The sequence below is a fragment of the Pholis gunnellus genome (assembly GCF_910591455.1).
Source record: "Pholis gunnellus genome assembly, chromosome: 20".
Taxonomy (NCBI): Eukaryota; Metazoa; Chordata; class Actinopteri; order Perciformes; family Pholidae; genus Pholis; species Pholis gunnellus.
The window spans coordinates 10544162-10562984 of NC_136547.1; the positions used below are offsets into that span (position 1 = coordinate 10544162).

Below are 18823 nucleotides of genomic sequence, written 5' to 3' on the forward strand. Positions count from 1 at the left end.
CGAGTGTCTGCAAAGGAGCACGAGGCAGTCGGCAGAATGTCATATATGTGTGTGTTGTGGTATTTATGTTTTTAGTGTATTGATCTGCATTGAGTGGGGGGGATTTATTGTTGGTGTATAGCATAACAGAAGATATGCGGATATCGTTCCCGTAAGTTATCACTGCGATGTATCTATTAATGATTTATATTTACTCATAATGGAATTTGTTTTTCGTGCTGACTACAGACTCCATAAGGCCCAATTACACCCTCTTACCATTACCTGTCAGTGGCTGCAGTGTCCACCTTGGCCACACTGGGGCACTCCAGACCCTGCCCACTTTCCTCTTATGTTGTGCTAGAAAATTCTACACTCACTCACTGAGGCTTTTCCAGAATACCACGCAAGAGGAGGCGCGAGGCGAGTGATTGCTCGGTAATAGCTAAAGAATGCTACGGGGCATTTTCACCACTGACGATGTATGGGAGTCTGAGAATAAGCTTAATTCCCTACATCACTGTCCAAAGTATGGACGGGATGGCTCGGTGATAATGTCTAGACAATAAATGTACCAAATATGTCCGGGACCCATTAATGCTGGCGTTTTTCTTTTAGAACGGTGCTTGTAAAAGAGATAAGATTTCAAGAGTGAGTTGAAAGGGACTGAATTAGAGGTTGCATGGGAGATAATAAGGCTATTAAACGGTGACCTGAATCGTAATGTAAATGCTAAAGGACAGGTGGTTCGGTTAACAATCATGAACTGTGTTGTAAAAAACCCAAAAACTAAGCCTTGTCTAATTTAATCTGCAGAATTGAAACCATTTCCACTCTATAAAGCGACTTGATTAACGGGGGAGACTTTCAAAGAGAGACCCCCTTCATGTACCTGTTGGCAAATACTGAACAGCAACCGCACAGCCATTATGTTAGCTGGTAACAAATTGCTCATATGTGCCCAATTTAAGCAGCGCTCCAGAAGCAGAGAGCCCTTGTTATCCCGTGCCTGGTAGCCTACCTGACACATGTATGAGAACGCCCATCTATCTTACAGGCACAGACAGCTCGGCTCTCCAGCAGGGGGGGAAATGGAAGCTGTGTGAACAGGTAGAGGAGGACTTTATTAACCACTCAGCAGTCTGTGACCCGGAAAACCCAAATTACCCCAAAACCCTCTCGTCTGCGCGGCCCGGGACACGGCCGTGGTGCTAAGGGAGCTCCTAATCGGCCCCAGATGGGAGGCCTGCTCTTGATCGCAGACAGTAGCTGACCCAGCCAGGCTTCATGCTCCTTACAGCAGCACCCCCCCCACCCCCCACCCCACCCTTACTCTTTTTAATTTCACCTCCGCCACCACCAGCCCCTGTTAGACCCACTTTATAGACCGCAATATGTGTGTATAAAAGAGCTGTTTTACACAGGAGTCCGTGGGAGCGTTTATGTCATGTTTGTGTGCTGTTAATGGAACTGGTGGTGTTTTATATGAGCGTGGGAGGAGGGAGATGTCTCGTAAAATGAATCTTGTTTTGTGTTTTAAAAAAAAAAAGAAAGAAATGTAGGCAATACCGCCTCCCAGCTCAGTGTGTTTTTAGATGTATGTTGATATAAAATCGTGGTGTTTCTTGTGATACTGATTCGAATCGTATTGGCCATTTACAATTACATTTCTGTGTTCTTTCTGTCAGGGCATTAAGGCGCGTATTCTAGAGACCTTTGTGATGCTCTTCCTGCTGGCTTTGCTCATCCTGGGCATCGTGTGGGTGGCGTCAGCGCTCATTGACAATGATTCAGCCAGTATGGAATCACTCTACGGTACGTTGTGAAAGGATTCTGTGTCATTGTTGCTTGGAAGTGTTTTGTAGTATTTGTAACGAATAGTTCAACAATTTGGTAATTTGGCTTTTTCGCTTCTGGCAGACCGTTAGATGAGATAGATACCTCTCTCATGTCTGTGCATTAACTATGAAGCTTGAACCGTTGGTTAGCTTAGCTTAGCATAAATACTGGAATTGATTAGTTTGGCTTTCTCCAAAGTAAAAATATTTGCCTTTTTAAAGCACACAAATGTACACATACCTTGTTTAATCCCTTCATAAATACAAATGTAGTCGTAAGATGGAACTATATCTTGTGCATTTCCTTAAATGTTGAACTATTCTTTCCTATATTTTTATTAAATGTATTTTTTCTGTAGATCTTTGGGAATTTTACCTCCCATACCTCTACTCCTGTATATCTCTGTTGGGAGGACTGCTTTTACTCAGTAAGCCACTTCATTTCTTCTTATACACACTGAAATATAATTGTTGTTATGTTGAGCTACCATCAATTTAATATTGCTTCATTTTTTCACCTTATTGTGGTTGAACAAGCACGCTGATCCCGCTGTTTTTCTGTCTCTTGTGTAGTGTGCACTCCTGTGGGGTTGTCCAGGATGTTCACCATCATGGGCCAGTTACTAGTGAAGCCAACAGTAAGGAATCATTCTGTTTGTTCTGTAAAGGGTTTTATCAGTACAAATTTACAACTAGCATTTTTATTGCTGAAAGACCACAGAGTTGAACTTGAACGCTCAGACTTGAAGCCACTGTCTGTTTCAGTCCACCATTTACATGCGCTGCAGAGGACTACAAATACATCACCAACTCATCCTCCCATCTGCCATCTCTCCGGTCCCACTTTGGGCCTAATTATAACCCATTTCATCTCTACCTCCTCTGCTCCCTCCCTTCAGATCCTGGAGGACCTGGATGAGCAGATTTACTGCATCCATTTGCAGGAGGAAGCCCTTCAGAGGAGATTAAACGGTATGTCTGTGGGAGACGTGTTGGCACATTATAGGGGAGGGGAGGGGTTCACTGCCCTATTGGGTGTGATGGAGCGCGCCACACTGGAATCAATTAGCATTGAAAATTCAGCCACACACACACACACACACACAAAGACAGACATGAACAGACACTGGCAAAAAAAATCAGCACACACACTACTGCGGCCTTTTCCCACCGCTGTCTTAGTCTCATAACTTTCTGCTAAAGGGCAAAGCAGCCACCATATTTTATGTTTAGGAAGTTTTTAAGGATCCATTTAAGACACTGGTGAAATGATTGCCTCATTTAGGCCTATAATGGTGGCCGGGGTAATGGGATGGAAATGAAATCTTTTACAAGAACGTTTGGCCGGCTCCTGTGGACATTAAAGAGACTGTTCAGTGACGAGGAGCCTTGTGCTGTTCTCGAGCACAAAAGGATAGTTTAAAGAGTTGAAGGATGGTGAAGATTATTTCTTTTTAGCCTGCATTTCCTTTTCATGTCCAGCCTCTCTGTGTTCCCAAATTCCTCGTTTGACGTTGAACAATCTCAAAAAGCAGGAAGTATTTGGGCCAAGTTCCAAAACCTACTTTAATATGAACTCAAGCATGCAACCAAGTGTACAGATGCGAGTAAATGAAGAGGATGAGCGTCCTTTCAAACCATGGAGGTAAAGGAGATCCCTCCCTGATAACGCATGTTTTCGAATGCCACACCGGCAAACTCCATAGACTGCCACCAATGCGTATGGTTCCTCCGAGCTCATTCCACGCTGCACTGCTTTGAACTAACTGAATAATAATTGTAATCTGTTCCTTATCACCTCCAAGACTGTTTGAACTTAACAAGTCTCTGTGAGGCAAAAAAAAAAAAAATAACTGTGGTCGACATCTTTTTGTGTGCACCGAGGCACAAGCTGCGATACACTTTTCCCTGTTTTTTAAAAAGGTGGGAGTTAGAGGCAAAGAAGAATGTTTTTAAGCTGTATGTAGATGCACATGCTCAGCGCTCACGCTCACACATGGGTGGAACTGAAGGCTGGACTGGTGTCCCTTTGATCTGCTGAGAGCGACTACAGTTCAGGCACAGTTCACAGGACACACTCGTGAGGCGAGCGGCGGTGTCGTCTTGCTTCACCTGTGTCCGCTCTGCATCCAGCTCCTCTAACGGATCCCCTGACCCAGTTTGTGTTTGCAGATGTGGACTGTTGAGCCACATCAGTCGATGCGTCGGTGTTTATTTACACGTCTGGGCCTTTTGTTGTCCTCGCTCTGTATGTAATTGCCCATTTGTAATGACATTGTTGATACTGTGAGTCTTACAGTTGAGAGGTTTTATGGCTTAAGTTGGCTGATTGGACATGTGCGTCTGTTTTTTTTGTCACGGGTATGATGAACCCAATATGCATAATGTTTAGAGGCATGCACCTAGAACTATCAGATAAGCTTTCGAGAAACCAGGTTTTACAATTTACTTACACAACTCTTTACAAGGCAGCCCTTCTTTACCGCTTTTAAATGTCTTCAGGCTTAAGTTATAGATATCCCGGACAAAATAGGTTATTTTTTTTAAAGTTATGGTTCAAGCAAAAATGCTTGGAAAAAGAAAACACACAGGTGTTGTTGAGTTTGAATCACGGAACAGTGTGAACACCTGGCCTCGTCTCCTGAATATGAATCTAAAAGTATCCTTGAGATTAATGTAGCTTCCACCTAACGCCTATAAATCCTATCTAATTAAATATTAGATATTGTCTGGTAACCAGAGTTGACAAATATACTGCAGTACAGGCACTGTGACATACACACTTGTCCACGCTGCCCTCTCAAGACCCTGATCTGCTGATAGCAGACGAACGGTCCAGATGCTATGCGGCACAATGACCTTGCCGGTGCCTCTGTGGTCTCAGCGTGGTGTTTAGCATATGTGTGGATGACGTAACTTTTCGACTGTGCTGAAGGTTGGAGAGGATACGTTGAATTACTCCGGGCCTTCCTGGCTGCCAGAAGCCTCGCTCAGCATCTCTGCCTCGCTGTAACTCAGTCTCTTACTTGATGCTGCCAGCAGAAGGAGAAGGATATATTTAACTCCAGTTTAGAATGATGTCATTGAAGTTACCGCAGTTGAAAATTCAAGTGATGATATTGTTCTTTGTCTTCAGTTCGATCTGCTGTTTTTTTTTTTGTCATAGCTATCAAGAAGCTACTGTTCATTTTGATCAATTTGCCATTCCTGAGTGACGGGTAAGGCCCTGTTTGGATATGTTGTGTACGAATGTGATAGATTAGTTCACCACCCCGAGGCAGAGTGTTCAGTTCGTCTCTGGAGGGGAGAAGGAAAAAAAAAGAAAAGCTGTTGAACTGCCCGTGACATTTCCTGTTGTGTTGTGACTGCATTCGCTCGGAGGGTTCAAACTTTCCCCTGCTTAGATCCTGGGACAGGTATCTGCGAGGGCACAGACAACGGTTCAGTCTCTCTCCTCGTCTTCTGCCTACTTAGACCCATCCAGACAGGGCGTGTCGTAATAACAGAGGGAAGAAAAAGGTTTGATCAAAGTGATTGGTCCTTCACTCTTGTAACAAAGATGAAAGATGGTATTTTTATTGCACGCTAGTAATGGTGTAACACTGAACTAATTGGTCTTGATCTGCCAATCACCTCGGGGGATGCAAATGGATACTCTTCCACTTTGGCTCCTAGGGGCCTCTACGCTAGTGCGCAGAAGTTGGAAGGAAAACAGAGTAAAATAGATAAATTAGCCTTAAATGAGCCGGCCTTGTGGTTTTCCTGGAGAATCCCTTGCTGTCTTCTCCAGCCCACTAAACCAGTTGTGGCATGTGCTAGACAGCTCCTGACACAAGAAGTTATTATGACTTGTTTGAGATCACATTGTTGTGTTCAGGGCAGGAATACTTGTTTTGATGGGATTTCTTAATAAAATATAAGTCAAATACCATAAGACATAAGACAAAGACATCGTGAAGTTAACATGATGTAAGGTGATGTATTTGGTGTGTGAGAAATGCCTGAAAATACTGGTTTCCAACTGAATGAATAGTTTCTTGAGTAGTTTTTGTATCATTCTAAAGTGAATAACTTTGTTTCGGACTGTCGGACAGACAAAAACAAGACTCAGAACTTTTTTTCATAATTCTTTTACATTTTCTAAACTTAATGTTTAATCCGTTCAGTAAATTGGCTACATATTAAAAATGATCGCAACGACATCTGAACATGTGACAAATTCTAAGTTAATTCCGATGGTTTTCTGTTTCGCAGGATCGTCCTCGCACACTTATTTCCGAGGAAGCTCGACTCAGCAGCTCAACAAAGAACTGGACAATATTAGAAATCAGAGGAATAAATTGGGTAAGTATTTGTATTGTGCAGGTCTGATGTATTTTCTCTGAAGACCTTGAATTGCCATGGAAATATATGCCAAGAAGTAAGCTTTTTACATATTGCTGACAGGCAGCCGCTTTCTCCCCGTCTGCCTTCATTTCTTAATTTGGACATGGACCAGAACTGCTTGATAATTTTCCATCCATTTTAGGATATTATAAATGAGGCCTGAGTCTTTTGGGGAGCAGGGTGTGGGGGGGGGGGGAGGAGAGCACAAAGGCACTTAGGATATTGGACAAGATGCAAACTTTATATTGTAGCAAGCCTTTTAGTGATGTCATTAATTTAGAAGGATGGTGCATATAAAGTGCACTTGGCAAACTTCTCGGGCAGGCAGGGTGGGTGCACTTTGAGAATAAGGAGGACTAACAATGTTGGAAATAGAGAAAGAAAGTCAATATGGCAAGGACTAGAGAGCAGTCGGATACACATTGTTGGGTACTGTGGATGTCCATAATAGAAGATATAGTGCATGGGGTCTACAAGCTGTCAGCAGTGTCTACAAACATGACTGATGAGCTGTTGAAATAAGAGGAAGATGGAAGATATAAACTTGAAATGTTTCATCCGGCTGAGAAGACCGAGCCGCAGTAGTTGCCCTCCGCGCGCACACATTCTGACCAAAATATAAATCACAGAATTAATTTGGTTGCGTTTCTTTTTATCCAGGATTTATGATTGTTTCCACTAATTAAAGAGGAAGAGCATAATTTTTTAAGGTTATGAGTTGTATATTAGCTGGGGGGGGGTGGTTGCGATGAGAGGTGAGATTGTGTTTGCTACACACACTCACGATATGTTTTACCAAACCGAAGCCGTACAAACCCTGTAAATCCAGCCAGAGGGCTCGAGGTTTCATTACTCGTCTTTGATGAACATATTAATTAACCAGCAGTGGAAAGTGGTTTTGTATCTCTGAATCTTGCAATTAAAGAGTTGCTTAGACATATATAGACTAATGACCTCACATTTTGGCTCTCACTTCCACTCAAGAGAGAAGAAAGAAAGCATCGGGCTGGGAGAAGAACTTGCTGTATCCCATAGTGATGCTGATCCTGCTCGCAGGAACGGTGAGTGCTGTGACTGACCTATCATTAAGCCCAAACTGTTTACTCATGGCGTATACAGCCTAACACCCTGTACCTCAAATCCTATCCTCTTAACAGAGTCTGGGTGTGGAAACTACTTTTGTTTAATAGCTGTTTAAGACGATGCTGAATTGCCACCATTTCCCAGAGATTATAGTGTGTGAATACTCGTTATGCCTTCTTCATGGCATCAAACATCCCCACGTTTGTTCCGGTTTGGAGTAGCTTAATGTTGCCGCATTTTTACAATCACAAGGTGGTTATTATGCATTACCATACTTACAGATCAGCACGGCCACCGCAATTCAATTATATCATGATGCCGGATACTTTTATAATTCCACCACGTGTAAACAAATCTTTATCTTCCTCTCTTGTCTGCAGACAATCTCAGTTCTTATGGTGGCATTTAATATCCTCTACCTGCTAGTGGATGAGACTGCCATGCCCAAGGGATCCACGGTAAGCCTACTGTAACCTAACCTAAGTGTGTTTTTTTACTCCCCACACACACACACACACACACACGCCCAGAATGTAAACTGCAGAAGCCTATCAGACCTGCCATGCTCCCGGCGGGGACATAAATCAAATTCCGGATATGCTCAGATGCTTGTTGGAAGAAAAAGGCCCGACCAGATGTTAATCAGGCTTGAACCTTGTGCTTCTGGTTTTGTTTTGGAAGCTCATTGAAAGTCATTTCACAGCAAGCGTGCAGATTCAACGAGCCCGCTACGTGTCTCCAGTCCACAGTTGGGTGAAAAAGGCTGCTTCTCCTCCCTCCTGCAAAAAGGCAGACAGGGCCAGGTGAAGGGCTCTTACTGTGCGGCAGCGTAGCCGAGTGTGGACCGGCTCCGAGAGATTTTCATCTCCGCCTAACATGCGATGTGTTTTAAGCTCCCCTTATCTCGTCTCATCTGCAGTGACAGAGAGGGCGTGCGTGCATGTGCTTGTATGTGTGTGCGTCTGTGGTTGCATTCTTGTCTGAGAGGGGGCAACATAATGTATCCTATTTCTCCCTCATTTAATTTTGCGTCTCGCGGGCAACTGACAGAGCTGCCCTCGACATTCCAATTATTTTATTGAACAGAGATGTTTTCTTTGGCATGACGCATCACAGAAAATCCCCCAAATTACACTTGTCATGCAGCTTGAAGCTGTCCTCCCTGACAGTGTGGCCCCACTAAATGGTTTATGCGTTTGTTGAGCTGGATGGATGCCACACCTCTGATGAGCTCACAGCACTACGAGGGGTGGGGGTGGTGGTGGTGGTGGTGGGGGGGAGGCCTCGTCCTCCAAAACAATCGATACTGATATGATATCCATCTATCCACCCCGTTAACCCTGCCCTCCAGCTCTCTGCCTCGTAGTTACCCGCACACTGTCTAGAAGGAGATAAGGACAGAGGAGAGACAGGGACATAAAGAAGTAGAGAGAGCGGCTGCTTCGAGGTCGGAAGGAGGAACTGTCAGAGTAAAGAGACTGTGGGAAAGTCAAATGAGGCCCCCGATGCGCTGATTGTTTTGGGGGGGGAGAGCACAATGGAAGTGCCCTGTCAATGTTTGTCTTCCCTTCCTGCTAAGCATCCCGCCATAGTCCTCAGCATACTGAGCAGTGCCCCAATTGGCTTTACGGAGCCGAGGATGGAGGTGGAGAGGGACGATGAGGAGCTAGGAAGAGAGAACGAGCAGGGAGGAGAAACAGGTGGATGGAGATGAGGAGCAGAGATGCTGTAGAAACAACACGGGGGAGGAGAGGAACTGGAGCTGTGAACAAGCACTAACAGGGACCAATAAAAGAGTTATTGCGGGCTCGCCTCTTTGGTAGCCACGACACTTGACTCTATATTTCGTAAAATGGACAATTATCTGGAACTTTCACCTCACTAAAGTTGTGCTTCTCTGAACACACACAAACATGCATAACCAACTGCCTGCAAGTCAAACCCACACACACAACAACAGACCATCATTTCCTCTCAAACACAGACCCACACAATGCTGTACGAGAACCAAAGACACTGTCGACATGCCAAAGAGGTCGGCAGAAGTGTTACTACCATGCAGCATCTAGGCCTGTGAATGACTAACAGTAAAGGTATAGGCCGCCCAATAATCCGAACTTGTCAGCTGTCTGCTCAGTTTGAAAAAAGGCCGAATAGATAAATAAATCAACGTTCCACATTGTAGAATCTGTTGTTGACACAATCTAATTCTCTCTGAAGGTGAGAAAGTCAATGGAATGAGACTAGCTCGGTGGCTAGCTACGTACATTCACCTACAGCGTCTTCATTAGCGCGTGCGACGCACGTAAGCGTAGACTTTAATGTTAGGAGTGAGACTAACGTCAAGGTTGTGAAATAGTATGGTCCACTTTAGGGGTTTAAAAAATTGGAGAATGGGCTTGAATATGTGAGATATTGTAGTATTTAATTTATAGTATAATTGATTACAGGTAAGAAGGATAAATACAGTGTGAATTTGAACCACGTCATCCCTTCATGTCTATTTAGCAGGTTATTCTCTCAACAGACTGGAGGTACAAATACTCACAAGTGGTGGGGTCAAATAATGTCAGTCTCTTGGTCTAAGCCGTAGCCTCCAACTGAAAAACAAAAGTAAAGGTGTTGATCACATGGAGACCTCAGTTTAGAACACATATTTGCTGTAGCGTGGTTCAGACTTACATGTCCGAACTCTGTACCTGAAGTAAATGGCAGCTCTATCTATTATATTTACTCTTTATGTATTGCGTCTTTCTCCTACTCGTTGGACTATAGTCGGGGGGATTATCTGGTGTGCAAGAGGATAAGACTGTGAAAGGCAGTAAACTAAAATAACAAACAGATATTATAATACTTCTCCTCTATCTTTAAATAAATAACATTTTTAGAAAAATGCTGCCACTACTGCAGGGACCCACCTGAGGTCAAATGGTCTGGACGCAAGGCATGTTTTCACACACACACACACACACACGACCTCGCCATTACGCAGGTTTTGCGAGGTGTTAATCTTACTAGCTACAAATGCAATGTGTCAGCTGAAAGAGCCGTGGCAGGCTGCACGGACGAATCTACCAGACCCCCCCCACCCCTCCGCCAAGCCTTCCCTCTCTTTCTCACACACACACACACACACACACACACACACTCTATCGCCCTTCCTGCTACTGGAATGAAAAGAAGTAAGAGTTGAAAGGAGGCGTACCGTGAACGCTAGCCGTCCTAAGCGCGGGCATACAAGCATATTGCGAGTGCACACACAATCTTAATGCATGCCCTCCCTCCATTAATAAATTACATCAGATGCTGTCTGCTAATTCCCTGTGTAAGAGAGAGAGAGAGAGAGAGAGAGAGAGAGAGAGAGAGAGAGAGAGAGAGCACTGCACCATGGCTCTGCAGTAAGCTAAGGGATGACAGTTGCATAAAAAGGCATGAAACAACCTGCCAGGCTTTCCTTTTCTCTTCAGGCTCTTTTACAAAACAAATCAAGATAAGGACAATCAAGGTGGGTTAAAAAAGAAATTAAATACAACAAAAACATAAAAAATAAACTCAATCTAGCACCATACTCTCAACATCTACGATGCAACTGTAATATGTATTGGTATCGCAAGAATAGTGAATAATGTATACATGCGTTGGTATAGAAAGGTGCTGTATTTGAATTGCATTGCTATACAAATAAACTGCATATTGAATATATCCAGCTATGTACACAGAGACAGGATGGAGGACAGCATAGTAGTATTTTGGACTATTAAGCGTTTGGGAATATACTGCACAGTTGTAATCATACATACTTCATATCTAAATGATTATCTACAAGAGCTAAAAATGCAGCATACAGTTTTAGGAACTTTTTTTAACTTAGATCTGTGATTTTTGTTGTTGTTTGAAAGTGAGTCTATGGTCAATTCTCACTAGTCGACATGATGCATAGTACTGTAGGTGTCCCATACAACACACTGATCCCCTGGAGGATTAACCCCGGTGCCAAGTTCAACAAAAGCAAATATTTATCATTTGACTACACAGATGCTTGGTATGTGCAGCATATGTAGATGGGCCTTTTTCCTGCTCCAGTTTCAAAAGGCCTTTAGGTGTTGAAGGGAGGGGGGGGCCTAGTGTTTGCCAAAGTATTTGTTTTGTTGTTTTTATGTTTTTGGCTTGCTTTCAGCCTGTACACTCTTCTTACCGTAAGCAATGTGCCGTTTTTTGTTTGAACACCTGTTCACATATTGTATGATCGACAGTGATTTGAAAAGAGCCTCTTTCATCTTGTTCCATTCATTACTTAGCCAATTTGATTCTGTCCTTCTCAAGTGGGGAAATTCTTCATGCACCGCTCACTTACTTTGCAGGATTTCTGTAATTGCGTGTGTGTGTGCGTGTGTGTGTGTTTGTGCAACGGCCTGCAGTGCCTTCGTTTCCCCATTTTCTGTTTTTATTTGTGATGTGTTTATTTGACATCGCTGTTCGAGGGCACTGAGTAACCCCGTCTTCTGTCTGTGTCTTCATCTTCCAGGACCGAGGCATTGGGAACACCTCTCTGTCCACGTTTGGCTTGGCTCAGGCGGTGCTGGAGATCATCCTCATGTTGTATCCTTTAAGTAACCCCCCCCACCCCCACCCCATTGTTTGTGGCCAAAGTAGCATGCTCCATGGCCAAGAGCAACATTGTCAAGCCAGCTTTGTTTACCCAGGACATAGTTCAGCCGGACACCTTCCGGAAGACATGTTGTGCTGTTTCGTCACCTTTTATCGTCGCTGAAAAGGTGCAGATTAGGAATACTTAAAAGGGCGACTCAATGGAGCGGCTTTGCTACCAGCGGAGAAGTGTTTTTGGTCCTTGATTGATTTGCTCAACAGCTACTTGATGGTGTCCTCTGTCGTTGGCTTCTACAGCCTGCGAGTCTTTGAGGGACTCACTCCCAGGAACGATGACACAACCATGACAACGGTAAAGACGGGATGAGGGGGTGGGGGGCGGGGGGTGCGGGGTGAAGTGGGGGCAAGGGTGCCGAGATCGCTCCTAAGGTGCTGATGTGTTTGGGGACCCCCCTGTGTTTCATCTATTTCCCTTCTCTCTCACTCTCCTACTGCTCACTAACGTTTTCCTCAGGGCCCCCTCAATGGCTTTAGTTGATCTGTCCAATATTTGTTTGTGGGTTGCGCAAACACTGGCAAAGTGCAAGCCCCTTTCTTGTACATCACAGGGAGAGTTGGGGGGTTTTGGGGGGGGGGGGGGGGGGGGGGGGGGCAGGCTCTGTTTGGCACCTATTCACTTGGTAATGAGTTTGGGAGTGGTGAGGCTTGTTAACTAGCCATGACGCTCCAGTGAAAGGGCTTGAAAGGACAACAGAGAAAACCTGGTAATGAGCAACTTCAGAGGTTCTAATTGTACAATATGTGGAACCAATTTAACACCAAGTGATGTGTGCATGTGTGCATGTGTGTGGGCACGTCATAGCTGAAACTGTTGCTGCAATGGCTGCTTTCTCCTCACACGTCTCATAACTGTACGTCACATGCTGGAACCATCTGAAGTTTGATTGTGTATTGATGTTGTAGATCATTGGTTGCTGCGTCTCCATTTTGGTCCTGAGTTCAGCCCTGCCGGTGATGTCCAGAACTCTCGGTGAGTACCTCTGTTTTAAGTCTTTATACTAAGCTAAGCTAACCAGCTGCTGGCTGTATTCATACTCAAGTGGAAAGACCTAAGAGTGAAATCGATCTCATCTAATTCCGCTATTTCCCAAAATATCAAACCTAAAATGTAGGTTGAACTGAATTGTCGGAGATGTCATAACAACCAGAAAGAGTAAATGCCCCTCCCCCCACCACTGGTTTCAGATAGTGCCACAAACAGCAGACCGTTAAGGTTAGCAAGTTGAATTCTCCTATAGTTTCCCATAGTGACATTCGAAAAGAGTGCAGGGTGAAGGGGTAAAAATGACAGGGGTAGCACCATCACAATGGCACTAATAAACATGCAGAGTGCAGAGCACAGCTGTTCAAATAGCACTACTCTCTGTGTGTGTGTGTGTGTGTGTGTGTGTGTGTGTGTGTGTGTGTGTGTGTGTGTGTGTGTGTGTGTGTGTGTGTGTGTGTGTGTGTATTTGAGTGTGTGTGTGTGTGTGTGTGTGTGTGAGAGAGACCAACAGAGTGGGAAACCGGGACGGAGCGAGCATACAGTGACTCATTGGGAGCTTTACAAAATATCAACAGGTTCTGCTTTGTGACGCTGAATAGATTAAAAGGAATAAATGCATGAGACAGGGTTGAAGAGAAAAGGCCTCCCAGCTTAAGAAAAAAAAAAAGACTTTGAGAGTTGAGTTTGACGAAGTGAAATGTTAAGAGACAAAAAAAAGGGTTTTGTGTCTCGATGAGCTGTTTTTGTGCAGGTCAGTGTGGGAAATATGCACTGTATAAGAGAACGGGGAACTGTACCACAACACAAAAAGTGTTTGCACCATATTGGTTGTTTAACAAACTCCTCTGATCTCTAGTGCAGGTTTGCAGAATGGGGGACATTTTTATTCAAAGTGGATATAATAGATATTTTGTAATAGACTGCTGGCGTAAATTAGCATCGTACGGGTTCCCTCGACAAAGCGGCAATGGGATTTTTTTCACTGGATTTTGGATTATTGCAGGAAAAAAAGCATTGTGACGATAAATAACGAGGCTGTAAAGGCGGCCCAGTCAGCGTGATGACGTTTAGTCGTCTCACTTAGCCACCGGTGGGGTATTACTGATGAACTTTATGCCGTAGAACAAAACGTTAAATCTCTTAAACTTGTGTTAACCACAGACCTTATTTCAGGCATCTGACCAAAAACCCATTCAAAGAAGCCATCGACTTTGAGACGAGTAAATTGTAAAAATAGTAACTCGTTTTCTGGTTTTAGGACTCATTCCTGCAGCACTCTATGTCAATGTGTGCTTTTTCGCTAAAACGATACTATCAGAGTGGTGAGAGTGAACTGAAACTGTAAAGTGGGCCGGACAGCTCAGCAAAGATCTGAACTATAGAAGAGGGGAGCTGCAGATTTTGGGTGATAATTCTCTGTAGGCTCATCACTTCGAGTGACCCCTACCTGTGTCAATATTTTAAGAATCCTCTAACCAGTGTATTTGATGGTCAGCAAAGACGGAATCAAATGCGTCTTTGAGTCGAAAAATCTGCCAGTAGCATCACATATTGAGTGTTGCTCACACACAATGACAATCACAATCCTGATGATTCTCTCCCGTGCTTCCTGGATGCATAACTAGCTGCATGCTAATGTCTCTCACTACGCTACTGTACCCCTGGCATTTCAGGTGCCAAGCATCTTTTTAACCCCAATACAATGTTCTCAAATCACCAAACCAAGATGAAAACCTCTGGCATTAGAACGGGATGTAGCCAGACCACAGTAGCAAGCTGCATCGACTCGGGTCTCCGTCGTCTCTCTCCGTCGTCTCTTCACAGGCAATTTTGTTAAAGGTCCTTGATGCTTGCAAACTGCTTACTGCGGCTGTAAATACATCTCTCTAGACACCGAATCGATTGCCCAATCTAATTGACGACAGAGGCTGTGAAGATGTTACATGAGAAGTAGAATGTATAAAGACTCCGGCCTCTCCAGTGGGCTACAGCTTGAATCTAATTCCTGCATACTGAAATAGAAAATGGCTGTGGTGCATGGATTTAACATGCATGTACACATCAGGTTATTGGAAGCTTAATTATGTACACTACTTTATTATTGGACGGCACAGCTGGCCTCGCCTTGTGGATTGGCAGGCCAAAACGGATAAGCAGCAAAACAATAGGGTGTTGATGGCTTTCCATGCAGCATGCGATCAGCTGTGACGGATGGTTTGACATTGGTGTAGTAGTGTGGAGCTACAGTAAGACGAGCATGCAGGAGAAACCGCTCCTTTGTCTCCGTCTGAAGGTCCCGGGAGAGAGATGACGCGTACCTGCGTAGCACCTTTGCTGCTATACTTAGTCACCCATCCTTTCACAGTCCTTTCAATACTGTCAGCCAGAGTCAAGTGATGAAAAAATGCAATGTCTTGGTTGGGGCTATCACAGAAAACCAAATGAGTGTCGACCTGCAGTTTTTTTGACTTGTCTCTCTGTCCTACACAGGTATCACCAGGTTCGATCTCCTGGGAGACTTCGGGAGATTTAATTGGCTGGGAAACTTTTACATTGTTCTTTCGTACAACCTGCTGTTTGCGGTCGTGACAACACTCTGTCTCGTGAGAAAATTCACCTCAGCAGTACGGGAAGAGCTTCTAAAGGCCTTGGGTAAATTCATCTATTTATTTTTCATGTGTCCTGAGGGTTTCTAACCAGCGCCTTTTTAAATATACTATAACAAAATGAAGCCAGACTGCACCACATAATATGTCATTGTCCTGCAATGTCTGCCTTTGATATGCTGGATGTTCTGCAGAATATAAAGCAATCTATTTTGTAAAACACTCTGAGTACTCCATTTCATCCCAGTTTTGTACCAGTGAAGGTTACGTCTGAAACACTGGCAGCACCAACCTTCTCTGCGGCTTTGGAGGGAGAATGTGTCTTTTTTTTTTCTTTCTAGACAGCACAACCTTGAGTGACAAAATGGAGGAAATTGCAGCTAGATCCAATGTGCTGCGGGACTGACATATGACAGAGGATGGGGCTAGTCTCAAAGGCTTGTGGTGACAGGCCCTGGATGTTTGATACACGGGGTGGGATAGGGTTAGAAAATGTCAGACAGAGGCACTGAGGGGGGAAAAAAAAGCACATCAATACCTCTGTAAGTGAAAGTCTGAGGCTTTATAATGAGATTTCTCTCCCTTATCTCCCCCTGCCCAGGTCTGGATAAATTGCAACTGTCAAACAGCCCCACAGACCCTGAATCTGGAAAGCTCTCGGCCAACGGGCATCAGAAAACTCTGTGAAAGGGACGATAGATCAACACACACACACACACACACACCTTAGCACAGCCAAAGGGAGATTTCGACGGTACTGCCTGACTACTGAAAGGTAAAAGGGATTGGAAGGAACTTAATAAACCCAGGCAGTGTCTGACGGATGCTGCAAATAGAGGCTGAGAGCAATTTAGCTTCGTGACATTCCATCCTCTGCGTCTCGGATGGAAGCCGGGACAGAGCCAGGGATGAGACCGAGGAGTGAAATAGACTGGCATCACTGCAGTGACCTCAACCGCGACTGTGACTTTAAACCACCCGTCTATTGCTTCAGGGCGTTCCACCTCCCCAGCACTGCTCCCCGTTTTCTGTTTTCCTTCTACGACCTCCTCGCCACTGCACTAGACAAAAGCAAGACGGTGAAGCAGGTCAAACAATGTCTTACATCTAACTAAAGGGCAACGGGTTCCTCCTCTGAACTCAGTTTAGGAAATAGACCCCCGCAATCCAATTAGTCATTTTTGTATGTCAGTATGTACGTGGTAATTGGTGTCTCTAATCATTGGTCTTATGTGAACTGATGCAGGCATAAGGTGTCGATTTATCCTTTTTTTTTTAATTTGTTTTAGCTCAAAACGTGAAAATATCAAAATGTGCTTTGTGAAGCATGAAAGAAGTCACTTATTCACTCATCACATCCAACACATTAAAACTGCACGGCATCAATACAACTCACATTATATGCATTGGCACCGTCACTACCGACGGGCCTCATTCGTCTCTTTATTTTGGCAGAACTGAAGTGCGCTTTAACTTTATTGATGATGTCGTTCGTTCGTATGAAGTAGGGCAAGAACTTTTTTTAGGTGCTCTAGATTAGACTCCAGCTACTATACGGGAGTTGCATCCACGTCGGTTCCAAAGAGCAGAATGCTTCAGTGCATTCGGAGCTGAGCCTGTGGTTGAATTTCAGAGAATTTTATTATGCACATGAAAAAAGAAAATCACATTTTTGCTCACCCCCCCCCCCCCTAAAAACACCTAATTTAAATTCACAGGGCACAGAAAAATCTGTCAAATAGCTTGTCATTTTTGTAAATGTTGTATTTACATGTACATATTATATTGCGTTTCATACCTCTTTTGCATTATTTGGATGCAAATATTAGGCTCCTGACTCACGAAGCAATCTGTATTTAGTTGTACATATTTTTTTTTTATAAACACCTAAATCTAATGCAAACCTGTAACAGTCTTCACATACAGAACGCATGAGGGAAAAAATGTGCAACTTTGCAGCCGGTAGAAAGACTTGGTGACTCAGGCCCAATTTACACGTAGTTGTATTGCTGCATACTTTTCTGAACTCTGACGTTCTTTGTCTCCAGAACCACCTTAAATGCCTTATACGACAAGCATCTCGCAGGCTTCATGTTAAGGTTGTTTCTTGTTCCGTGATGTTTGTTAATGTACACGTACGTATGTGTACAAGTACATAGTTTGTCTCGAGACAGTTCCACTGTGAGCCCCTGTGCGCCACCGAGTTCGGAGTCTCAAGCCAGCTGGATATAATGTACACATTGCTTTTGGCCATGAATGTTTTCACAGTAGCTCTTATCTAGTGAGAAGCTTCATTTTGAGACTCATTCATCACCCATAAAAGTTAAGCAGTTGCTAGAATAGGGTTGAGTGATCCAATGATGTTATCTCTACGGCGTTGTAGATGTCATGTGTTTTCATGGTGACTAAAGTGACACGATGACAAAAGAAAAAGGAATTAAAGACATTGAATATGCATTTGAAGCTTTTTGTTTCTCAGGACAGGGAATGTTTTACATTTGTCTACTATTGGTTGTTGCTTTATTACAAAGACTGGATTTAAAGAAAAAAATGTTGAAACTCAATTATGAAACTCAAGGTGAAGTCCTCTTCTCAAATAAGCAAATTGAAGCGAGAATGTTTTGTAAATGGTGACCGATACAGCTCTTACCATCCCAAACCCAAAGCAAGAATTGTTTCTAATTCTTAACTGGCACAAACATTTGGTAGATGTTCTAGTATGTTGTGTTCCATTTCATTGGATACTGTGAATAATCAACATGGACCAAAGGGATGATACTATAAATTAGCCAAATATCACTTTAAATGTTGGATGAATTAGTGAAAGTTAAAAGTAAATGTATGACTTGATCTGGATGAACTACAGTGACTATATGGCTTGAGTTGGAGTTTTCCCAGTTCCCTCATGGCTGTGCATACGTCCACTCAGCTGCAGACTTTGGTAACACTTGGCTCTGCGGGACTTCGCAGTGAAGTGTCACTCCCCTAATAAAACGTTGCAAAAAGAACAGACATTTTCTATTCAAGCAAGCTTTTTTGGTTGCCTTTACAGTACATCTCTGTTTGTGTGTGTGTGTGTGGGGTTTCAAAAGTTGAGAGTTGGCCTGTAAGTGAAGCAGCTTTTCTTTTCTGTCTGTCTGTTGGTCGCTGCATGTCATTTTTGGTACATGTTTTGTGAATGTATTTTTTTACAATTTCTCAGTTTGCTAAATGTATGTTTAGTTATTTTTGATGTTTGTGTGTTTGCAAATAAATGTAGAAAAATGCTTTGTGAGCAT

General features: G+C 43.6%; 1 protein-coding gene across 1 annotated transcript in view; it reads left to right on the plus strand.

Annotated features, from left to right (window-relative positions):
• lmbr1 (limb development membrane protein 1) overlaps window positions 1–18779 on the plus strand; it is a 30046-nt gene extending 11267 nt beyond the window's left edge. Inside the window, exons 6-17 of the mRNA XM_079181226.1 lie at window positions 1668–1794; window positions 2177–2245; window positions 2391–2455; window positions 2717–2789; window positions 6072–6161; window positions 7188–7264; window positions 7667–7744; window positions 11812–11885; window positions 12156–12246; window positions 12858–12924; window positions 15430–15591; window positions 16147–18779. Coding sequence (XP_079037352.1) covers window positions 1668–1794; window positions 2177–2245; window positions 2391–2455; window positions 2717–2789; window positions 6072–6161; window positions 7188–7264; window positions 7667–7744; window positions 11812–11885; window positions 12156–12246; window positions 12858–12924; window positions 15430–15591; window positions 16147–16232 — 1059 coding nt within the window. The 3' untranslated portion in view covers window positions 16233–18779. The remainder of the gene's footprint in view (window positions 1–1667; window positions 1795–2176; window positions 2246–2390; window positions 2456–2716; window positions 2790–6071; window positions 6162–7187; window positions 7265–7666; window positions 7745–11811; window positions 11886–12155; window positions 12247–12857; window positions 12925–15429; window positions 15592–16146) is intronic.
• Window positions 18780–18823: the final 44 nt, after the last annotated feature.